This window comes from Leopardus geoffroyi, chromosome B1, assembly GCF_018350155.1.
Source record: "Leopardus geoffroyi isolate Oge1 chromosome B1, O.geoffroyi_Oge1_pat1.0, whole genome shotgun sequence".
Classification (NCBI taxonomy): Eukaryota; Metazoa; Chordata; class Mammalia; order Carnivora; family Felidae; genus Leopardus; species Leopardus geoffroyi.
This window is the reverse complement of record NC_059327.1, coordinates 173,803,499-173,828,685: the sequence shown is the minus strand read 5'-3', so window position 1 is coordinate 173,828,685 and position 25,187 is coordinate 173,803,499. Positions and strand designations below refer to the sequence as shown.

Below are 25,187 nucleotides of genomic sequence, written 5' to 3'. Positions count from 1 at the left end.
GTTTGAGGTTGAGAAGCTAGGTTAGTGGCGGAGCTAGGATTTGCCTCCTGGACATGTGCCCCCAGAGCTCACTCTCTACCTGACAAACAGGAAAGATTCATTTCTTTTGCTAAATTTCTCGAACACTTTCTCTGTCTTTCCTAGCAGTCATGTACTTCTCCCAGTCACCCTGTTGAAACTTGAGGGACTGTGTCCCATTCATATCTGCCACGTAGCAGGTGGCAAAAAACTTAGAAACATTTCTTTACGCCAAATGTTGTCTTTTTTTTTTTTACATCCTGTTTTCTTACTGGTAGACCATTATATAATGTGACTGGAGAAAACGATGAAATCCTTTTTATTGTTACTATTTTCCATAAAATATCCAAAGAAATCATGGTAGGGTTTAGAGCAGCCTTGGGTAAATGACCTCTTTTGTTCGGTGACTGTCTCACATGCACCTGCTGTGTCAGCCCGCACAGGCAGAGCAGGGAACATGGAAGCCTCTGCCCCCCGGGCAGCTGCCTCCTGTCCAAGGAGCGGTAAAGCAGCTCGTGCTTTGTAAACAGTTTGACAGCATTCATGGAGGACTGCCTGTTCCTTTCTTAAATCTACACGGTTCTTTTACTTTGTTTTTTTAAGACGTTTTCTTCAGCTGTTGGTAACAACAGATGCTGCAGACGCTAATCCCTGTTGTTGTTAACTTATCTCCAGAGGCTTAACGTTCAGTTGTAATTCTCATTTCCAAGGCCTATTCATGTTGTTAAAACAGAGGATTCAGAAACACTGGAATTTTAAACATTTTTCTTTTGGTGTGGCAGATCAGGAGTTTTGAGATGGAGAGAGTTATAAAGTGCTCTGTTGATGGGGTAACAGAAAAATCCAGAATACTGGAGAATAAGGGCCCATCTCTTCATGTTCTTCCTGGAGCTCCCCTGTCTTACAAGGCACTTAATGTGTGATTTAATGTTCTGTCTGTGAAAGGAGGAGAGCTGCAGCGCAAGCCCGACAACAGCGTCTTCTGCAAGTAGCAGCAAGGAGCCCTGCCTTCCATGCTTTACTGAGTCGGGAGCTGGGCAGATGCAAGGCTGTATGCGTGCGTGGTCCTTTCTCCCCTCCCCTGCCCTGTCACGGCCTCGGCTGTGTGCATTACCAATGGTGCGCACACATCTGTGTGCAGAGAGAGAGTAAAGAATGTGGCAGTGCGGTTGCAGGAGAACAGTTTGGCAGCTAAAATATTGACACACCAACATAAATCATATTTGTGACTCTGTTGAGAAGGTCACAGCAAGGATTTCAGTAGAGGTGATTGTCTCTCAAGGCCTCTGAAATGTAGCTGGTTTTGAAATTCTCAGAACCCATTGAAACCCATCGTTTCTGCAAATCTCTATGATTTAAGCATGCTACATCCTGTCATTATAGGACATGTCAAAATAGTAAAGTGTAATCCTTTGCTAGCGTGTTATTGTGGCCCTTGGTTTTGTGGCCTTGCAGACTTCATAAGTATGTCTGTCAATGCCTGTGGGCGCCACAGTTGGGGCAGTCAGGGGCGAATCTCATTTCTCACATTTGGTACCGAGGGACTGGCACCCAAAAGGTGTAAGTGTTTACAGAGGTTTTCAAAGAGGGACCGCCAGACTGGCCTGCGGGTGGCAGAGCCCCCCCGGACCAGCCTCGACCGTACTACTCCCTGTCAGCCTCTGTGCAGCAGCGGGTCAGCAAGAGTGTGGGTCAGGAAAGGAAGCCAGATCCCCAGTGTTGTTCTAAAGAATGTTAGAAACATCAAAGGAACCTCTCTTAGACCATCTAGCATATCCCATCCCAGGTACATATAAGTGACTCAGTAAATACTGGTGAAAATTTGGCTTAGGAATTATCCAAGTTAAAATAATGCACATACTGGGGCACCTGGGTGGCTCAGTCAGTTAAGTGTCTGACTCTTGATTTTGGCTCAGGTCATGATCTCATGGTTTGTGAGATCAAGCCCTGTGTTGGGCTCTGCTTTGACAGTGAGGAGCCTGCTTGGGATTCTCTCTCTCTCTCCCTTGCTCTCTCTCTCTCTCTCTCAAACTAAATAAACTTCAAAAAAATAATGCACATATTTATTATTGGAACAAGGCTCTCAGCTGACTGTCCAACATCTTAATATTATTCTTGCCCTGACCCTGTCACTCCACTCAACCCCATGCATGTGAATACACATGGACTGTACCTCAAGCACATGTGTGCATGCACCCATGAGAAAAGACTGTTAGAAAGCTATGACCCAAATCTAGATCTTTTTGCATTGATAAGAAAACAGCCCACTAGGATTATACAGGCCACATTTAGAACAAAGGATATGTTTAAAAATTGTTAATTATAAACTATAACATCAGTAATTGTCACCACATAAAAAGAATTTGGGTGAGGGGGAATATATTTTTACCCATTCCCAGGGTTTAGGAGAGGATTAAGTGATGGGGAGTTATACTCTGCATGGAGTTCTTGCTGAGGATGATTTTGTTTTCCTTCTCCTCCCCAGGTGTGACAGTTGGCAATGTCAGGGCGTTTTTGATGGTCACTCCTGGGGTGGGCAAATACTACTGTCCTCTGGTGTGTAGAGCCTAGGGAACCTGCTAAATCCTCTAAAATGCACAGAACAGTCCCCCGTGACAAAGAATTATCCAGCCCAAAATGTCAATCGTGCTGAGGCTGCAAAAAGCCTGCTGTCAGCTGTTAGGTTTATTTGGTGACCTTTACAGTGGATTAGCTTTTATTTCGTGAATTCAGAGGTGAAATTAACACTAGGACTGGTCATTTTTCTTTGTATGCTGCGCTTGGCCTTGGCACCCCGGCTGAGGCCGGGATAAGCCGTGGGCATGTGTGAACGCCTCGATTCACGCAGTTGATGACAACAGTGCCTGCACGAAGTTTTAGCTGCTAGTGGTAGCAGTGAAGGGAAATGAGCTGATGTGCCCAGTACAGGGGGCTGTGGGAGGGAGGGCCAGGGGTAAAGCTGCCTTGTGGAGAAGGAGCTCTGAGAGCCAGCGGTGGCGGCATCGCCTGGGAACTTGAACCGCATTGTTCGGCAGAGTTTCAGCGGCCAAGATGGTAAAAGAAAAAAGGGAAGACAAGAGCTCAAATGGAAGAGTTGAGGCTGCAGAATAAGATGAAATAAGAACACCGACTAGAATTCCTTCTGAAAAATGCAAACTCTCGGCCTCCCCAAAGATCTGCTAAACCAGAATCTGGGTTTTAGCAAGATCCCATGTGATGCTTGCGCATCTGGAAGTCAGAAGAGCCCTGGGTGAACGTTTTGTACTTCACATCGTGGCCCTGACTCTTGCCAGCCATGCGGCCTGGCCCAGGTTACAAAACTTCACTGCACCTTAGTTATAATGGCTGTAAAATGGGGATGACAGTGTCACCTGGTTCGTGAGATGGTTGTGAGACCCAGACGTGCGTATTTGTGTTGAGGACTCAACAGTAAATGCTTACCAGGCTGAGCCGTGACGGATAATAAGAAAACTAAGCTCAAGGAGAGCACATTAGGGAGGCAGTGCGTGTCCTCATCTCCAGGCAATGCCTGTACTCCTTGCAGATCTACTTCTTTGGAAGAAGAAAATAGCAAACTCTGGAGCTTCAAAAGACTCTGGTTTTTGTCAGCAACCCAACTGGCAGAGAGTGATGGACCTGGGGACCAAACAGCCGAAACTCCCAGACGTGTTCCATCAAGTCCAGCCTGGGCTATGCTCTGTTCATTACCTTGCAGGGTCTGAAAGTCAGTAGGACTGTGCAAGATGCTCCGGAGGAGAAAGGCGTTGAGGAGGGGAGGGCAGGTTGGAGGCAGGAGGCTACGCGAATGAGCCCTTGACTCATTAGTGGGGTTTGAGAATGGGAAAGAATTTCTAGACTGACTGCTCCTCGTGCTCCGTCACCAGGTGGGTCCCTGGCTGCCTGCTCTGTGCACATGAAATCATGTGTGGCGAGCCTGTCCCCCTCCCTGCCCTGCCTGCCCCCCCCAACCCCCCGCCCCACAGTGAGTCCGTCTCCTAGCAATCACCTTTTGGAAACAAGACCCTTGCCAGACAGTGGGCGTATAAATCCTTCAATATGAGACGAAGCAGAACTTGAATCACCACCGCATTGTTCAGCGGAGTTTCAGCAGCCAAGATGGTAAAAGAAAAAAGGGTAGACAAGAGCTCAAATGGAAGAGTTGAGGCTGCAGAATAAGATGAAATAAGAACACCGACTAGAATTCCTTCTGAAAAAGGAAGAGCTTGAGCTATGTTGTGTTCAGGAACGACTAATGCTAACAGCTGTTGGGGGGGATTGGTTTGTTTTCTGAGTGTTTTGCAGAACATTTTTCAATCTCTGATTTACATCATCACAGGTTTGCATTATTTTCCCTCAGTTTTTTAATTATGAAAATTATTCATTGTCACAAATGTAGGAAATACAGAGGAAAACAGCAAGCACGCCCAAACGTCGTACCCATCTAGTTGTTCTTTTAGTCAATAGCTGTGTGCCAGGGACCTGCTGGGTGTCAGGGACTATGCCGGATGCCAGGGAAACCCTCAGGGACAAGGTGGCCTTGTCTTGCTTTCTTAGAGCTTACAGTTGAGTGGCTAAATCTTGATGTGTTTCCTTCCAATAGTTTTTTGTGTGCCCTTAATGACTATGTAATAGCAAACAAAGCTAATATTCACTGTATTCTTACTGTGTGTTCACCCCTGTTTCAGGTAGTGTATGTGATATGTATTAACTCAATCCCTGTAACAGTTCTGTGAGGGAGGTGCTGTTATTTCTGCCCGGCAGATTGGGAAACCGAGGCATAAAGAGGTTAAGCAGCTTGAAGATCACAAAATCAAAAAATGTGGAGTCTTGGTTAAAACCCAAACAGCTTGGCTCCAGAGCCTGACCTTTTAATCACTGAACTATACTGCTTCTCATCATATTTATAAGATTGAGATCATTCTGTACAGACAAGTGTGATTCCTGCTTTTATACTGACCATTACACGTGAGCACCCTTCTATAAGAACAAATGTGCACAGACTACCTCCGAGAGAAGAATTTTAATGTATTCATTCGTTTAATAGGATCATAAATAAACAGATAGAAATGTGATGATAAGTATTTAAATGCTTACAGAGATCACAGAGCATTCTTAATGCTTATCATAAATTATTTTAATCCAGTAACTTTAAGAGGAGTTAAGATGGACAAGTGACTTTAGGAAATGAAATGTTTTGTAGCTTATGTTTGATTTCATAGATTTCATAGCAGCAAATCAAACCCAACCTTAGCCAAAGATAATGAGAAGTCAACGCTAACAGCTGTTCTGGAAATTAATCGTCATGTGGCATTGTGTTGGAGCACTGGAACACTGGAAGAGACTGAATGTTGTGATCTGGGTGGTTGTGAGATTTGAGCTGTCTGAACGGCTTTTCACAGCATGTGTTAAGACCATGGTTTTGTTTAGATTCAGTTTAGACTGACATTCCCACGAATCCTTCGCCTCAGGTGAGGTCCGCTCACACAGGAGCTTTTGCTCTTCTCCGCCAGTTTCAAAGTGAGCAGGTGGGGCGTTCTTTCTGCTGGTCTGTAAGGTGTCTGTGAGTTATAACAACTTTGTGTAGCAGTGGGGTCTGCAGTTGAGAAAGATGCACATGCATGAAATGTGAAGAGATTTCAACTAATAACTAGAAATTTGGAAACTGGTGACATAGGAAACCTGAATTGTAGGGATATCTAGCAGAAGGCGTGAACTTCCAAATCAGGCAGACATCGGTTGCGATCCCAACACACCTGTGTATTCACCGCCTGACCCTGGGCAAGTTACTTTGCTTGGCTGAGCCTTAGTTTTCTCTTCAGGCTAATTAATCCTGCCTCTGGCGTTGTCATCAGGATTAAATGAGTCTGTCTGTATAAAACTCCTGGCGTGGTGCCCAGCACTTGGTAGAGGATCCGTTAATGGTCACTGTTATTATTGGCTATTAAATATGCTTTCATCTTCTTCCAAAATACCTAGCCTTTAACATAGTGGTTAAGAATGCACATGGAGGCCAGACTCCTTGGGCCCCCAGTCCTGGCTCCGTACTTCCAGGCCGTGTGACAGTTGGCAAGTGTCAAATGTGCTTCAGTTTGCTTTTCTTTAACACTGAGTAATTACAGTAGCTACATTTGAGGGTGGTTGAGTGTTAAATAAACTAGTATCCATAAAGCCCCCAGGACGATGTGGTACAGAGTGAGCACTCTAGAGCGTTTGCTGTTACCAATAATACAGTCATTAACTCAGAAGAAAATAGAAATATTACACCTTTGAAAGTAGGTATCTTTGAACATTTCTTCAGCTCCTACAACTTTTGCTTACTGTTTGATGTATAATTTGATGGTTGTAGCTCACACCCAATTTATTTCAATGCATATTAAAACTTGAATTTTGAATCTGGTGATACCATTTCATAATATGCGAGCAAGCAGAATTTTCTGATCTGACACTATGTTTAAATATAAGTCTTACCGTTCTGAAATGTCCTTTTCTGTCCCCAGATTACTCTGAGCTGGGAGAGCTACCGCCACGATCTCCTTTAGAACCGGTTTGTGAAGATGGGCCCGCTGGCCCTGTCCCAGAGGAGAGGAAAAGGACATCTCGAGAGCTTCGAGAGTTATGGCAAAAGGCTATTCTACAGCAGATCCTGCTGCTCAGAATGGAGAAGGAAAATCAGAAGCTGCAAGGTTGGTTTGCCATGTTTTTTAGAATGAACAGGGCTGATAATCTTAAATTGTCTTGGCTCTGAAGTGAATCGCATCACACAGAAGAATGCCATCTTTAAAAAAACAAACAAACCAAGATGCTCTAACATACGTACATACATACATACATATATACAAAATATCTGTTTACTTTTTGAAAGTGGAGTTAGTGCTTTTTACTTTCTGGAGGCTTCATGATAACCTCACCCAGTGCATTAAATTATTCCTGGATGGTCGTTTGAGCCATAACATCTGGAACTTCCAAGAGACAACCCTCAAATGTAAGCTTCAACTCTCTGAAGAGTGTTTTTTTTTTGTTTTGTTTTCTCTTTCCCTCCTTACTTTGTCCCCAGCCACAGTCTGTGCTGGGTGGTAGGTGTGAACTAATCCTGCACAAATCAGTGAAATTCATAACCTCACTCTATGTGCCTTTTGAGTGGGTTGCAGGTAACCTAAAGCAAAGAGGACGAAGCTTCAGCATTAGCTGAGTTCTAACTGAACAAGATCGAGATGTTTTATAGACAGACTCTTTTAATGCTGCCGAAAGCTTTCCAGAAGGCAGGTGTTAGCCTGAAGAGGAAACTGAGGCTCACACCAGCCAAGTTCTTGCCTGGGGTTATGTCAGTATCAAAATACGACTTGAACTTTGAAAGTTTAGATTTTGTTCATTTCCTGTTTTCTTTACTGTTGCTTGAACCAAAAAATATTATCTTCATAGCAGCTAAGTGAAGTGGGTGGTATGGTGGAAAGAACGTGGGTCCTGGAGTATAGAGAGCTGACTGGATATAAAATACTGGGCATTTTGATGGGGGAAATCTGAATGTACTCTTTCCAAAGGAGGCTGTGCGGGCAGTTCACTTGTGCCACCACGGCCCAGAGCAGTTTGGCAGTTTGGCAGTTAGAGCACATTTCATTGAATTTACTCCTTGGCCACAGATCTTCGTCTTTTATCTTGATGTCTGCATATAGAGCTGAAGGTTATTAAGGCACCAAATCTCGTAAGGTTCATAGTCCACTAGCGTATGTCATCTTTGACCGAAAACACGAAGTCAGATACAAAGTAATAAGACCTTTGAATATGAAAATAGTTGAGCATTTGGCGTGGGCTACTTACAGGTGCTGTGGGCTCTCCCTGTATCCAGTATTGAGGCTGAGAGACCCTCGAGGTGCTGTGGAAAAGGGTGCAACCGTGAGGGGAGTTTACTGCAGTGATTGCTAAGATTTCTTCCAACTTGGTTTTTCTACCATTTTCTTGGGTGTTCTTGAAGGCAATTCTAAAAGCAGATGCTTGAAAGAGACTTGACAGTGATCACATCGCTGAAGGTACATCAGCTACATGACTGCTTTGGAGCACAGGACTCATATTCATGCATATATTGGGTTGGGGTCTTTGTTGAAAAGCAGAGAGGCAGTTCAGTTCATCATGTAGGCCATAAGTCCTGACACTTCTCCGGGCCAGTCTGCTTGCAAATGACAGCCACGGAAAATCAGGGCGTAGCTGCAAAATGGGCATGGCACCGGCTGGCTTCTTGGGACGTTGGGGGCGTCATGGCTGCCATCGAAGAGACTGATCAGTGTGCCACGAGAGCAAAGCTTCTGTGAAGCTGTGTAAATGATGATTACAGACAAGAGTGAACAGGGAAGTGTTCCCTAAGGTGACCTGGAACACCTGGCCAGGTGTTGCATCAAGTTCACTGGGCCTTGCCAACATCTTGCCACCGCTTCCTCATTCCATCTGGCGGTGGTCCATCCTGTGAGGTCTTGCATTCTTGCTATTTGCATTAATTTCTCTTTTTGTCTCTATAAAGTTCAACATATGTGTTCACCATTGTGGTGAAAGCACAATAAATTGTTTAATTCAGAAAGCATTGACTGTTTCTGTGAGTATGGTACCTATATTGCTGAGACACTTCATCATCAGTAAGAGCCTGACCGTGAATTGCCTAAAAAAACATTTTGTAAGCTTTGTTGGGGTGGGATGGGGGCAGAACTTTCTCATTAAATACAGAAGCAAGATTTGACATGAACCAACCAGGAGTATACCATGTACTAGAGAGACAGTCATTCTGCTACACTGTTTGTTTGTTTGTTTAACTTCTTTTTAAAAGAAAGTTAAATTGTAGCTGGGTGTGGGATGCTGTTCTTGTAATTGATCTAGTGTTTAAGCTAGATTGCATGCTGTTTGAGAAAGAAATGAGAAGAACATGTGTGAGGAGGTTCTTCCATGGTTAATTAAGCCTATTTCCTAGATTAAAAAAAAATTTTTTTAATGTTCATTTATTTTTGAAGCAGAGACAGAGCATGAGTGGGGGAGGGGAGGGGAGAGAGAGAGAGAGAGAGAGAATGAATATGAATATGAATCCAAAGCAGACTCCAGGCTCCCGAGCTGTCAGCACAGAGCCTGACGCGGGGCTCGAACTCACGGACCTCGAGATCATGACCTGAGCTAAAGTCAGATGCTTAACTGACTGAGCCACTAGGCACCCCATCCTAGATTTTGAATATGTGGATTAAGTATCTGTTACTATTCGGGAAGCATTGCATCTGAGCAGGAACCAAACCACATCATCTAAATTCTCTTCAGTCCCTTATAGGCGGTTGAAAGCTGAATTCTAATTTCCCCAGATAACTTTTAATGGTTCTGGGACCAAAATACATTGCTTGTCTCCCAAGCCAGCAGTCTCCACCATGTCCCTCTGCAAGGCCATTCCTCCCCTATTACAAATGAAGATGTGAGAAGCCCAATGCAGGACAGGATGTGTGGTTCAGTACAACCATGGTTTGGGGTCAGAACACTATTGCTTATCTCACTGACTGATGTAATTCAAAATTTCATGCTTCAGATTAAAGTGTTACACTATATCTGCATAATGGTATGATAACACATTGAATTTTGTATTTTAACTGAAATGTAATTGATATTTTTTTAAAGGGTTTTTCCTGGTTAAGCAAACGCATTATGTTGGTTATGAAAAATAAATAAATAAAGACTGCGGTTCTTCTAACATCCCTACAAGTTTGGCGGTCACTTAATCACTGATGCTTCCAGCCTCTTAGCCTTTCCTTACTAAAGTTTTAAGAGATGATGGTAATTGGGGCACCTGGGTGGCTCAGTCAGTTAAGCAGCCAACTTTGGCTTAGGTCATGATCTTGCAGATCATGAGTTTGAGCCCCGTGTCAGGCTCTGTGCTCAAAGCTCGGAGCCCGGAGCCTGCTTCAGATTCTGTGTCTCCCTCTCTTTCCCTCTGCCCCTCTCCCACTCATGCTCTGTCTCTCTGTGTCTCTCAAAAATAAATAAAAACATTTAAAAAATTAAAAAAAAAAGAGGTGATGGTAGTTGGAAGAACATTTTATTTGTGAAGGCAGTCACTAGCGATGCAGGATTGGGGACAGGCAGCTACAGCCCACCCTGTGTAAGAGACATAAATCAGACCTGAACGTCATTAGTCCGAAGTCTGAGTAGGCTCATACATTCATGGTAGATGGTAATAAATGTTTTAGATGAATCTTCTGTAAGGTTACGTTTGCTCTCGTGTAGTCCTAGTGTCCCATAGCCCCAGAAATACTCAATTGTGGGTTTGTAGACCCTTATTTAATATTTTAAATGGTTTGGTCTTGTACATAAAGACCTTGTCTGGGAGCTTTGACATTTGTTGCAAGCGTGTACCATCCGCGTTGCTTAATAAGACATTTTGGAGGCTCTGGATTTTAGGCAGCAATGTTAGGACACTCAAACTGCAGGATAGTGCTTAGGCCAACGGTAAAATACATGGATTAAGCCTTTTCAGCGGAATCTTCTGGCTAGATGTTATTGTCCTGTTGAGTTCAGAGAAGGCTCCTTGCATAGCTTGCTGGGCTCTTTAGTGCAGCCAGACAGGCTCACAGCAGAGCTCACTGTCAGAGAAATGTCCCTTGGCACTGAGAGCCCAGTGCTACCTGCAGTCACTGGCCAGCAAGGCTAGTCCTGAACCTGCTTTGCCACAAGGTGGTTTAATGGGACCTTAAAAAAAATGTATTCTTCAAAGTGAGAAGGAAAAGAATAAAGATGGTAGGTAGAAAATCGCAAGAGAGGCAGCACCAGGCCTGGAGTCACTTGACTACCCACCAGCCAGTAAATAACTTAGGGCAAGCCCTATACTTGCTCTGAACTTCAGTTTCTGTGTCCATGAAGTGAGAGGCTGGATGAGGGACGTGTTCAGCACCATCTTTTCTTGCATTTGTACTTGAAGGCAGTAATCGAGTCCATTAAGTACATAATCCATGCATCACATGAATAAGGTCTTACCATTAGGGTAGTGTTAACTAGATTAACTGAGTTAGCCTTTGCTCAATTTCTAACACGGAAAAACAAAATATTTTATTTCATGTTATCAGCACTTAGTTTGTAAAGCAACATTTTAGACCTTTCCTTATTTGTCTTTATATTTTTGATAATTTGTGAGTACTTGCTGATTAGCAGAATTTTTTGGATGCTTGGTATATTTCATCTCACTGAATCCTCACAAGAATAACTCAATGAGGTAGCTGTAATTCCCGTGTTAAAAATAATAGGCACTGGAGTTCAGTGTAGTGGTTGGACCTGGAGGAAGGTATGGGGGGGGGAGGGGGACTTTGGGTCCTGCTCCAGCACCTCTGACTTCTGTGGCCCCTCCTCTACTCCTGAATCAAGTGGGGATGGGGGTGGGGAGAGCGTGTGGACTTTCAGGGGGCTGGGGGAGGACACACTTGGAGGGGCGGGGGTGGGGGGAGCACCGGGACCTTCAGGGAGCTGGGGGAGGACACACTTGGGGGCGGGGAGAGCATGTGGACTCTGAGGGGGCTTGGGGAAGACACACTTATGTGATGTCTGCGTTGACTTAGCAGTGTCTCTAGGACTACGAATGGCTGTATGCCAGTAAACTTAACTGTTGAGATGCAATAGACAAACTGCATGAGAAGTACAGTTTACCAAAACTGAAATGAGAAGAAAAAGATCTGAATGGCCCTGTATCTGTTAAAGAGATCACATTTGTGTTGAAAATCTTTCACTCGAAAAAACTCTAGGCCTGGAAAGTTCCCCTGGGTCCTGTCAAACATTTCAGGCCCCTGATGGATACATGCCTAGTTGCAGAAAAAAGATGTGTAACCATAAGCCCCATAGTGCAATGGAGAAGGGCAAGGGCCCCAGGCCCGCCCCACCTCCTGCTCAGGGACCTGGGAGTTGCTGGTCAGCCTCTCGGCCTTGGTTTTCTCAACCAGCGCCCTGCCTCAGAGAGTCATTAAGATTAACTGCTGCTGAATATAAAGTACTTAGGACATAGCATTTGTTTATTATTATCATAAAGACCACAGTTGATCGTCTCTGCAGAGGCCTGTGTACTGGCTCATTTAGCTGGGCAATGCTATGTGTTGTCAAGATCTGAGACCTGAGGTGGGATGGATTTGGGGGCTCACGACATCACCACTGTGTTGAAATAGAATATCATGGTTTTAGGTGGGAGTGAAGTTGTCAGATTTAATCCTGAGAATCATCAATTTAAACTTTTCCTTTATCGATTCCCTGCCTCTCCCCCCGCCCAACCCCAGTTTGGTAATCCAGGTATAATTCTTAAGGCAGTTTAAGCTGAATAAAGTTGGTGGGAAATAACAACTACCTTCGTACATTTGGGGCGATGTCATATGAAAGGAAAGATTTATTCTGTTGAGCTGCAGGAAGCAGAAACATGACGAGGTAGAGGCTACCTAAGAAGGTTTGGCTCTAAATAGGGAGGAACTGTCCTTGGAGAGGCTCTCCTGGTTCAGATGAAGAAATTGTGTTCATCTCTAACCATGCCAGGCACCAGGAATCTTAACGCATAGCTCCTGTCCTTAAGATGTTTGCAGTTTAGTAGGGTAGCTGTGAAGATTGATAGAACTGGACAGGTATGGGATATATTTTAGTAGTGGAGCCAACAGGTTTCTTGGGGCAGGGCGGGGCGTTGTGCAGGGGTCAGAGAAATAAATCAAGGACACCTACTAGGCATACTCAGCTTTTTCTAAGGTAAGGAAAATGGGGTGGCGCAGGAACAGTGACTTTAGTCTGGACCTGTCAGCTTGGCTGTAACTGCTCACCATTCCAGTAGTGATGCTAGATGCTAGGAAATGAAGACTTGTAGCCATAGCATTCTCTAACACTCTTGCGTGATCTCTTCTAGCCTCTGAAAGCGATTTGCTGAACAAGCGCCTGAAGCTTGATTATGAAGAAATCACTCCTTGTCTTAAAGAAGTGACCACAGTGTGGGAAAAGATGCTTAGCACTCCAGGAAGATCAAAAATTAAGTTTGACATGGAAAAAATGCATTCGGCTGTTGGGCAAGGTAAGCTTTATGGGGAATCCATCCCGCCATCCTTACCTCCCATTGATGTTGGGAAGAGGTATGGAATAAAAAAACATTAAAGCCCAATTTTGGTGGCTGTTTCTCTCGTAGTTACCACACCTTTCTCTAGTCTGTTTCCACATATCTTAATTTGTGTGAGTTTCATCACCTTTCATGATTCCTCTTAATTAATTAAAATGCCCAGAAGCCTAGGAAGCAGGAAGAAGATAGGAAAACAGGGCTTAGTTGCCTACAAACTGGGTAATGATGACATATCTAAGTTAGATGGTAAAGCAAAAACTGATTGCATGGCTTCTCTGGGGAAACAACACAGTTTTATGCACAGACTTCAGACAGGTCATCCCAGGTTTAGATCCCAGCCCTACTGATTTGCCATGTGATCTTAGGCGAGTGACTTAGCCTCTCTGAGTTCCACTTTCCCTGTTTGTGAGGTGTGGGCGATGACAGTGATTGCTGTGAGCAGTAAAAAAGCTGATACCTGGAAGCACACTGCACATCCCTGCTACCCTGGAGGGCCCGGGTGGGTAGGCAGTGTTTGTGGGTTTTTAGTGTGGTTTACTGACAGTGTGCCAGTCCACACTGCTACTGGCCTAAGAATAGGACTTGGGACTAAACATTTAGAAACTTTTCCAGTAATTTGACAAGGGTGATCCAAAAAAAAAAAAGTGGACTTGTCTTTTATCAGTCTTTTTTTTCTGTTTCATTTTTATATAAATTCATTTTTACCATATTTTATAAAAGTATCAGCAGTGGATTGGAACATTTTAAAAGAAAACAAAAACTGGTTCTTCACAAATAGTTTGAGTAGCTCCATTTTACAGCTTAACTTTGATGATTATTAGTGTTCAAGTAAAACAACCATTTCTTTTAAATAAATGTATATTAGCATCTGCTGGCAAGATCAGAGACCTTTGGAGTCTCATTTTAGTGGTTATCAAGTTCTGGTCAGTTTAGTCAAGAATAACCAAGAATTCAGACAAAGCAGTTCAAATATGTATGAAGCTTAGTTTTTCTTCTGTGGACTTTGTTAGCAGCTCAGCGGAAGAAGTTACACAGTGTTACTTATCTCAAGAGAGTGAGTGGGCCAAAGCATTTACTCCTACTATAGTCTGTGGGCATTATTTAACCTTTATCTGAACTTGACTGTGTCAGTTTCAGTAATAATATGTAGTGATTGCTAGTTACGACTTTCCCCTTTCTATGGATAAGGAAACATGACTGTTGTAATGGGCCCAGGGCCTGTTCACACACCCATCTCCTGGAGTTCTCACCACCACACAGCACTACCTGTGGTTGGACCTGCCTCGGCAGTGCTCTCCTCAGAGAGCAGAAGTGTGGCGGGTGGTGAGGACTCAGACTCTTAATTGGCCAGCGGCTTCCCGTGTGACCTTTGGCAGGTGTCCTCGCCCTCTTGGGCTCCAGCCTTCTGGCAGCTAGAGTGAGAGGCATAGACCCTACAGAGGGTCTCACAACTCTCTTCCAGTTCTCACGTTCTTTTGCCCCTAGTGATTGCTGGAGGCTTACCATTGCACCAAGTGGCCCCAGATTGCCGTTTGGAAAAGGGAGAAAGCAGAGAAAAGAAGGACTCTGTTCTTTCCCTTTTCACTATTGACTATATGATGGTCTTCAGGTGGCTTTGCTTGTACAAAAGGTAAATCGCATGGGTCTGTGACAGCTGTTCTGAATGTTTGAGTTTCTTAGAAACCGGCACCTGGAGATACTGGTTTTTGTTATGTATTTGACAAGAGGGAACTGATGGAAACACTCCAGGCATCTGGAACCTGTGTAGTGAACTTTGGGATAGGTGATTGTACAGTTTGTAAACTGAGATGAGCTGAGGCTAACCCTCTTGTGTCCATTGACATGGTCATATCATACCTTCTGTGGCAGAAACTCTATTTCTAACTGCACAAGGGGCTTTTTCAGTTATTCGGCTGGTTTTAACACATAAGATGTAATGATTCCAAACAAATGCCCACAGTCCATCTTGTAGCTCAGAATAAAAAAACGAGATTAAGGGGGGGTCAGAACCACCCCTTTGGCCTCTTAGGTAGAGGCCAAGTTACTACAGAGACTTTGAAAGAGAAGATAGTCCCTGTGTGGGTGATGAGGCCCTTCCTCTTAATGATCTGAGGACCCCTAAGTGATGAAAAAAGGGATTTATAAGCCTTCCCAGTTAAAATTGGATCAGAGCAGCAGGATTAGTGTGTCAGCTTAGGAGAAGGAAGAATAATTCTGTAGAGCTTTAAATAACTCAAAGCTTAGTTTGGGTTTAAATGATTTCACTGAAGATAGCAAGGTAGAGCTTTGTGAACCGGAGTATACTTTTCTAGGATTGAGATTGCGAAGAGGGCACCTCAGCAGTTGGCAGTTCAGGCCAGATGCAAACACTGCTTACCTGTGATCCAGCAATGCCACATGTAGAAACCTGTTCTAGAAATTAACCAGTCAAAAAGGTACTGCAGTAGGAAGAATGCATATTATGGCGTTGTGTAGCCAGTAGCTAAAACAGAACCAGAAACTCCTGCCATGTGACTGCCCTGTGCCATAGTCCTCGAAAATGGCACAGTAGATTTGTATTTACTGGTGTAAGAGATGTCTGAGATAAGTAAATGAAAAAAAAAAAAATACTGTGTGGTCTCATGTACAGTTGTATATTTCTGTATGCACATAGTGTGTGACACATGCATGACACAATTGCACATATCCGAGTAATAGGATGACCATACATCTGGTTTACCTGGCACAGCCCTGGTTTACAGCTTGTCCCAGTGAAATAATAAATAGCCTTCCTCACTGCTTTCAAATGCTTCCTGCTTTGGCGTGGTGAATTATGTGTTCACTCTAGTTATGAGTGAGTGGTTTTTCACTTTCTTTATATCTTTTGCATTTTTAGAAGGGCTTTTTTTTTTTTAAGTGGTGAGCACAAATTACTCTTGAAGTCAGTAAAAATAAAAAGGTGTTTATATTCAGGGGGAGAGTGGCCTCCTGTCCACCCGGAACCCTGCCTGCAGGCCCAGGGTACGAGTGGAGGCAAAACTGAGCATGGGGAAGGCTGTTCCAGTCCTTCTCAGCAAAAACATTGGCTCCAATTCACATGACTCTTTGTTTTTAAATCACAAAACCTAAGCTCTCTTAAATACGAGAATATGTGGTACTGTCCAATGACACAAGCGATATTCTCTTCTTCCAAAAAATAAACGTCTGATAAGATAATGGGAATGACTTAGTAATAAGAGGAAATTGGTTATCTCATACCTTGGGAAAATATCCCAGTTTGAAAATAATAGTTTGTGAAAAAGCCCCACTATAAATCACAACGTGGTGACTGTTTTTTAGGCCACATTTACTTCTATTATAGTTTGAAATGTTAAGGGCTTGTGTGCGCGTGTACACACACACACACACACACATACACACACACACACACACACACACACACACACACACAATGATATTCTTCGAAGCAGGGAGAGAGGAATGGAGTAATCTAAAAAGGCAGATGTCAGGGTGTGTTAGTTTCCTGTTGCTTCCGTAACAAATTATTACAAAATTGATGGCTAAAACAGAAATTTTCTTCTCACACTCCTGGATGCTAGAAGTCTGGGGTCAGGGTGTGGGCAGGGACGCACTGGGCATCCCTTGGCTTGTGGCTGCGTCACTGTGCTCTCTGTCTCCATGATCACATTGCCTGCTCTTCTCGTCTTCTCTGTGTCTCTTGTAATGACACACGTCATTGGATAGAGGGCCCACTTGTATCATAAGGATGCTGATCTCATTTTCAGACCTTAATTATGTCTACAAAGACTCTTTTTCCAAATCATGTTCACAGGTTCCAGGGGTTAGGATGCAGACACACATCTTTGGGGGCTACCATTCAGCCCACTACACAGGATCATGAGATTAATGCCAAGACCAGCATTTAGAGAGGGTGTGAGTTGTGGTCACAGTGAAGTGTGGCCCTGTGTTTCTCCCACAGGCTCGCCTTTTTTGTTTTCTTTTACAACTGGGCTGTGTAAGGGAAAAGTCAAATTGCTTACCGTACCCAGGATATTTCTAGGAGATGGCTGAGTGATTGTTCTAAATAGTTCCTTGTGGATCTGGTAATAAATGAAATTGACCATTATCTGGTTCAGATCCACAAATGATGATTTCATTATTAACCGCCAGGCAAGAACACAAAATATATGTTCTCTGGTCCCCACCCGAGTAGCAGCTTGCTGACTGCTCTGACAGAGACGACAGTCCCTCCCTCTGCTCTGCTCCTACCCAGCTGGGTGATCTCGGCTGAGGGACCTGTTCCTGTGGGCTTCAGCTTCCTTGTCTTTACCAGGAAGGGTCATCATCCAGTGTCCCTCAGCGGGTCGTGGGGACAACGACGCAGTACTTAGGATGGCGACAGCACCTGGCAACCTCGTGCTGGTCTAACCTGCCGCTGCTGTCTTGCCAAGGGTACAGACTTGCGTCAGATGTGGCCAGTGGAAAACCAGGAAAACTGTCTTCCTGGGCAGACGCTCTGATGAGCAGGAAAGTGTTCAAAGCGGTTCCATTTTTTCGTGGAAGGAAGGAGACCTCAGTCCCTCAATCAGAGGCTCCTTTTCTCTCCAGAGGGCTCCTGTCAGAGACGAGACAGATCTGGTGTCTTACTCTGCAGGCTCCCTTGTCTCCCCATTTCTACATTCGGGCCTTGTAACAGCTTAATGGTGAACCAAAAAGTTCTGAATCAAAACCGTCAATATTCCTGCAAAGTTTGCCTTAAATGACGTCATTGGCTTTAAGAGAACTTCTCCTAGTTTCAGAGGACATTTTTAATCACGTCGCGTAGTCAAATCAGTTGTACTGAAAACGTGGAGTAGAGGCTCTCGGGTGGCTTTTCTTGTTTTCCCGTCCCAGTTGAATGCTGCCCGAGGCACGTTTGTGTGGACCGCGGCCAGTCCGGCCTCTTGTCCCTTTCTTAGCCCACCTTGTAGACGGTGTCTAATCCGTATTCCCCAATTAGGCTGCCCCCTCCCCAGCTCAAAAACATTCCGGGGTTCCCCAGAGCTGCCACATAAAGTGCAGGTAGCTTGCCTTTTATTTCGCCTCTAATAAATCCCTTCCCCCTTCCCACTGCCACCTGCCCCCACCACACATGCGCCCTGCACCCGAGGCAGAGAAACACGGAGAGTTTTCTTCCTCCGGCGTGTCTTCTCTCTCCCTTACCCTTCCCACAGTCTTACATCTTGGCACAAGTGAAGGATTCTGTGAAATCTTGCCATCCTTCGTCTGAACCCTCGTATGAGACAACATTTTGCATTGTAGTTTTACACGCCTGGGAGTCTTTCCCTCGAACATTAATTGGCACCAGATGGGGGCTCGTATTCCACCCCCCCCCCCAAGTGTAGCACAGTCCGAACATCATATATATTTGAAAGCCGTAAGAAAAGTGCGAGGGACCAGTGGAGGTGGGGGGAAGGACGGGGGTGTGGAGGAAGGAAGGAAGGGGAGCAGGTAGGACAAAATTTTAGTTGTTTCCTTTCCCTTTCGACGCTGCTAATTCATATGAAACAAGAGGTTGTCAGTGGAGTGAAACCTAACTCATTTTTATTATTATGTCGTACTCTGAGCATGAAATCTCTCTGTTTCCTGCCCCTTCTCCTGAAGGTGTGCCACGTCATCACCGGGGGGAGATCTGGAAATTCCTAGCAGAGCAGCACCACCTCAAACACCAGTTTCCCAGTAAGCAGCAGCCAAAGGACACGCCATACAAAGAACTCTTGAAACGGCTCACCTCCCAACAGCACGCGATTCTTATTGACCTCGGTAAGTCTGCATTTGGTTCGACACGAAAATGGAAGGTCCACTCACTTGAAAAGTCTGGAGAGACTGTCTGAGTTATTTAGTGATCCGCCTTTAGGTTTAGCAATCAAAATTTACTGCTGAGACGTTCAATTGGAAAAGCCCTGGAGTAATCACAGCTGCCTGGAGTCATGTACTTGAAAGTGTATAAAAAGTCTCTCTCTCTGTTGTTGACTCCGCTCCGCACGAAGGCTCTGCTCGTGATCATCGTTCAGTTCAGTAATTCAGATACTGATAGGCAGTTTTATCGTCAACCAAAGGAACGTCCTGGAAAACAGAAGTGTCCATACCAAGGCTTGGTCTAATCACAGGAGCTGCCCCCTGGTCTTTACTAATTACAAACAGCACTTACAAGAAAAATTGTGGAAAGCAGTTTGTGGGTGGGTTGTGGGTCATTTTGTTTTGGAAACGGGGTGGCACCTGGTCTCTGGAACAGTGTTAAAAATGCTAAGACGGACACAGTGTATTGGCTGTATCCGCAGGTGCCCCGGTGAAGGACTCGTGGAATTGGGATGTAGCTGTGGTATATGAAAAGGGCCCCTGACCTGTCCGTGGCCGTGGGTGCAGGTGGGGTGCATCCTCTTCTGGCCCCACGTGGCAGGAGCTTGGCCCTGTGGCTTTTAGAGGACATGGTCCTGCTTCCAGAACGTCCATCCCGGCTGCTGCTGCCACCAAGGGCGCCCGAGGGTCCGTCTGTGCTTTGGGCCCCGCAGTGGCCGTGTAGTAGCCAGGAGGTGAGGATATTTCCCAGTAATCTGGGGTGTGATCTAGATCAGACAGCATCGAGTTTTATCTGTCTGGCCACAGAGCAGATTAAAAGGTCAGCTGCATAAAAGTTCTTCATTAGGTCCGAGCTCAGATGTCACCTCTGAGAAACTGTGCCTTCAGACGACGAGGTGCTGCTGCTAAGCCTCTCTGTCCCGCTCCCTGATACTTACACATTCATTATTGTTCCAATTACCGTTGTTACTTAAAGCTACTAAGTAACTTTACCTTGAGCCAAATGCTGTGTAAAGTTACTTAACTCGCCTTCTTTAGTTTTCACACCAGGACCAGCTACCTATTGTTCTATCTCTGTTGGGAGTTGAGAAGATTGAAACACTGAGAGACCTTAAGTGACTTGCTTAAAGTAACACAGCTGGTGTGCTGCTGAGCAGTGTGGCTGCAGGGCCTGTGCCCTCTACCCCTCCCTCCCCAGCCAGTGTCCTCAGTGAATGGGCAGCGCCTTCCTACTGCCCTTCTCAGTCTAATGCCGTGCTCTGTGGGCTGGACTGGGGCTGATGTACCTTCCTACCCCCAGCTCCTGGGACAGAGCCCATCATGTAGTAGGTGCTGAGAAGTCTTGAGCTGCTGAACAGGAGCCACCACACTGGCATGCCACTCTCACATGACCCCCGTAACGGCCCTGGGGAATGGGCCCTGTATCCTCTTAAGAAATGAGGAAACTGAGGCACAGAGAGGTCCGCTCTCGACCATAGACACACAGTTAGCTGGCAGGACCTCGCCCCACTGTGGCTGTGTGCCACAGTAAGGCCCCTCTGTCCTGAGGCCCTCTGAGCCCAGGATCCCTATGTGTTCCCGTGGAAATGGCTGGCCGGGTGAAGGGTGATGCTGACGGACCATGATGACTCCGTGGGGACAGTGTACAAAGCGTGGGGCTGGAGCCCGTTTGGCCCACTGACCCCAAGGAAAGCAGTTTTGTGACCTGGCAGCTGTGTTTGCTGATGTGATGAGTAACAGAAAAATGACACTGTGTTCCTATCACATGAAATGAAGTGAAAAATAAATCGAGAGTAGGAGGTGGAAGGGGGTGGGAGGCACAGCCGTTTTCTGCATCTGCCCCCCACTCCACGGTGGGGTGGGAGGAGGAGGCGGGACCATGTTCTCCCTTCTTCAGTAAAGATGTTCCCTTCTCTGTCTCCTGGTGCTCTCCTGTACTCACTTTTCTGCAGATGGGGAAGAGAAGGCCAGGTCAGCTCAAGAGCCTGGGGTGGGGGTGCCGCCCCTGCTGTGAGCCCACTGCAGCCTGTCCTCCGGTCAGCACTGGGCTCGTGAGAGTTGAGACGCTGCCTTTTCTCGTTCATGGGCAGGGCCAGGCTGCACTCACATCCTCTGGTCCCTGCCTGTCTCCCAGCACCCCCTCGCACCCCCAGAGGCCGGCTGCAGCCACCCTCCCCGACCGCTCTGTCTGCCTCTCCGCCTCACCTCTTTCCCAGTCCTGGCCTGGCCTCTACTGCGGGCCCTCCGAATGCACGCCCGAGGCCTGAAAAAGCTCTTTCCAGCAGTGCGTCTTCAAGAAACCTCTGTGCGTGTCTCCGGGTTTTATCCAGGGAGCCTTCCAGAGCCAGACTGCTCTCCTGACTTGAGCTGGGAAGACCACCCAGCGGTGGGCCCTGGCGTGCAGCCCACGGGCTCTGCTCAGTCGGGTTTCAGGGAGCGCTCACGCGGGAGTTCTAGCAGACTTTGCCACTGCTTCCCCCTCACTCCTCGCCAAGGGGCAGCGTGTGCCCACCTAGTTGTTTAGTCTATACTCTCTATTTAGTCTGCACTGTGGCTAACGCGAGGCCTAGTAAAGGTGTGCAGTGCTGCCCAAAAACAAATCCGTATTTCAGTTTTTCCTGGAAGGCGGCATCTTTATCCTGGCCACAACAGAATGCCTGTTGATTGGGGTATTTTGGAACTTCATGGGTTTTTGTTTTCCTGCTGCTTGCTTTATTTTCTGAAATGAGCTGCTAATGTAATCAGCTTTTTATAAGATTTTTCCCTGCAAAGAGTAAGAATAATAGGTAGTCAGGCAGTTTCATAGTTTATCAAACATATTGCTTAGCCTTGTCGGGTTTCAACTTTACACAACACTATGTGAATGTGGACACATATTATTTCCACTTTAGAGATGATAAACGAAGCCCAGAGAGGTAGTGTGCTTTGTCCCAGTTACAAGCTGCTCGGTGGCAGAAAGTTCTGGAACCTAGGTCATCTTAGTGTCTGTATCGTGTCCCTTCCAGGACATTCTGTAGCTTCTGTCTTTCTTGGATCTGCCTCCCACCTGCCAACACAGCTTCCCCACCTTAGGGATGACCACACCCAGCCCAGGGAAAATAGAGCAGAGGATACTTAGCGAATCATTCTTAGTTCAGGAACCTGCCCCAGCCTCTTAAGCCTGGTTCCACCTACAATAATTCGTGCTGCCCCCAGGTAATTGCAGCTTTTCTCTTCTCTGGCTCTCCCTACTGAGTAGATCACATGACAACCAACATCCTGCCTTCTGGCTGTGCCTCTCACTGTGGTCACGGCCACACTTAAAAGCTGCCGGTGACAGTGAGCAGCTAGCTGGAGACCCCCTTCACGCTCCCTTCCTCGGTCTTCTACCATTTCAGGGCTCCTGTCCCTGGCATCCCAGCCTGGATACCTTTCAGCACTCAGAACGTGCACCTACGAGGCTCTCCATCCTCTCCCCTGATAGGAGGGATTTAGCCAGAACAAAATGTGAACAGGTAATCCGAGAACACAGATAGAAACTGCTCCCGATCCTCCCCCACATCAATTACTTGTTTTATTAATCTGTGTTCTATAGGTTAGTAAAGCGGTGGCATAGTTTATATACTCCACAGAGGTCTAGAGAGTCTTTGGTGACCAGTAATAGTATTTTTGAGGGACTTCGAGTCTTTTTTTTTCTTTTTTTTTTTTTTTTTTTTTTTGAGAAAGAGAGAGAGAGAGAGAGAGAGAGATTGAGAGAAAGAATATATCCCAAGCAGTCTCCATGCTCAGCACAGAGCCCAACATGGGGCTCAGTCCCACCAACCATGAGATCATGACCTGAGCTGAAATCAAGAGTCAGACGCTTAACCAACTGAGCCACCCAGGTGCCCCTGATGGACTTCTAGAGACCCTTCATCAGTGACACCTACACGGGGTTAGCCATGCCCGTGCTGCAGCGAGAGGCAAAGCAGGTATCCACAGACATGGTGGGGTCCACGATCCAGCATGGGAGCTGTCGTACTGATTTTTGCTTCCACTTAACATATTGTAACCAAAGGTGTAAAGCCTGCCTGGTATCTTGAAGAAAAGGAGCTGTAATCCAAGTGTTATAAAAAAGAATTTTCTCCTTGCTTTTTTAGAATCCATAAAAGATGAGGAGAAGAGCCTCCAGAGTGAAGGATGAGCCGAGAGTGTTTAAGAAGACTAAATATAGAAGGGCAGACAGGGTTTTCCCTTCTCCCTCCCTGTTTGGTATTTGCCTCACTTGGCCATGCCACAAAAGCTGAGTGCTGTGCGCTTTGGGTAGGAGATGGGGCTGTTCGTTAGCAGAGGATGGGTGCTGGTAGCCGTTTCAGTTTTGGGTTGAAGTCCTGTGTGAGAAGCTAAAAAGCGTTAATGGCAAAACCCAGAAAAGTAGCCAGAATTTGTTGCACAGCAGTCTTGCTATGTAACACTCCTCTGTGTCCAGTTGGGGACTTGGGCAGGATGGAGGTCAGATGAACAGTCACAGCTCAACAGTCACAGCACCAACGGCTACATGCATAATTTCAGCAGGTCTGTCCTTGGCTCTGGTATTATCAAGACCACATTATGGGAACGTATTGATCCCCGAAATAGCATATTGATCACTCTTGAACCTCAGAGTGACAGGACTAAATGTGGATGTGATACAGCAGGGTGGCTTCATGTCTCCCTCTATTCTTCAAGCCAGTCACCGGTGTGCTGGCAAACAGCTCCCCCAAGCCCCTCAAAAGGAGGCCTGATGATAGAATTTGCAGATTTCCACAGTGTAAATGGGCTAATTTTAAGCCACCCACTTGAGGTCACTGATTGTGGGATTTAGCAGAGATGTGCACAGACACGGGAGGAGCCAGTTCCAACGGTCACTGGACCCAGCCAAATGTTTCCTAAAAATAATCTGCATACAGAAGATGCACTCTGTATGCACTCTCCCCACTCTGCCCCCGTGTCATCCAGTAGTCATTCCACACATGCTTCTTGAGCACCTGGTACATTCCATGCCTTCTCAGAAAGACACATTCTAGCGGGGAAGACCAACACGAAACAACCGATGACCAAATTATTTCATTAAAATTGTGAGGAGTTGCGCAGAACATATCTTTTCCCCAGTATTTCTCAAATCCGGCTCAGAGCTAAAACGCGACCATTTCAGAAGACCTTGGGATCACAGCTGTCATCAGGGAAGGAGCCTTGGAGATCATTCAGTTGTTAGGGTTACTGTTCCTTGTGCAGATGAGGAAGCTGAGAGGCAGAGGGTCACGTCAGAGTGCTGGTTTGCCAGAACCACCCCCTGGAGACGCAGGAGTCGCCAGGTCCCTCGTGGAAGCAGCGAAGAAAGAAACTTGTTTGTCAATTGCAGACCGAATAACTTTGCAGGTGGCCTGGTGTGTGAGAGACCACTGGCCTCCCGTAGCAGCTGCAGCGAAGTAAACCAATGCTGAGGGGCTCATGGGTCTCCCCAGGATTAAGTCAAGTGGGCTGTGGAGAGACTCGGGCAGGACACTCTTGACACTGGAATGGTATTTCTCCCGGAACCAGGCACGGGTCACCTGAGGATCCCTTGAAGGCCTTGTGAGAAACACACATTCCTGAGGTCACCGTCCCCGATGGGCCACTGAAGAAGACTTTCCTAGATGAGGGCCGGGAGTGTGCATGTTTACAAGTGCTTGGGTGATTCACATGTCATTAGTGTTTGGAAACTGCTGGGAGAAAGCCCATCTTCACCCTCAAAGTGACAGAGAAGGAAAGATTCATCCTGGAAAACCATCCCTTAGCAGGGTCAACACTTAGACTGTTGAGCACTACATGAAATTAAGTTGTAGGTCATTTAGAAATACGTCTGAATTGTGGGTCTCCTTCTAGGTCTTTCTAGCACGCGTCACCACATAGACGTATGAGACACAAAATCATTCCATGTCTTTTTAATACAAATAAGGAGTTTCTTTCTATTCATATTTGACTCTGGCCACTCAGCAGTCTCCTCGCTCTATATGCGAGGGACACCCTGCCCTAGAGAGAAATCTGAAGGCCTACGTTTCTCTACTTCATAGCAGATGATAAAATGGTGTTTAAAGAGGCAGGTACCGTAGCCTGATGCATGTGCAGGAAGGAAGGGCTTCACAGTTTTTACCCCGTTTCCCTCAGGGTTGGCAGGAGCAAGGTACTTTTCCCAAGCCGGAGTCTTTCTTTCAGTGCTCAGTATGCTGTTCCTGGGCAGGCAGGTGGGCGGGCAGGCGGGTGCAGCTTCTACCCTTCTCACTGAGTCAGACCCTTC

The 25,187-nt window shown here is 46.0% G+C and overlaps 1 protein-coding gene across 7 annotated transcripts in view; it reads left to right on the top strand.

The window, feature by feature from the left end:
* The window catches only part of TBC1D1 (TBC1 domain family member 1), a 224,712-nt gene that overhangs the window by 171,376 nt on the left and 28,149 nt on the right, over positions 1-25,187 (top strand). For all 7 annotated transcript variants that reach the window (XM_045474279.1, XM_045474278.1, XM_045474277.1 and 4 more), the window contains 3 exons: positions 6,516-6,701; positions 12,893-13,054; positions 18,719-18,877. In XM_045474279.1, the coding sequence (XP_045330235.1) occupies positions 6,516-6,701; positions 12,893-13,054; positions 18,719-18,877 (507 nt within the window). The remainder of the gene's footprint in view (positions 1-6,515; positions 6,702-12,892; positions 13,055-18,718; positions 18,878-25,187) is intronic.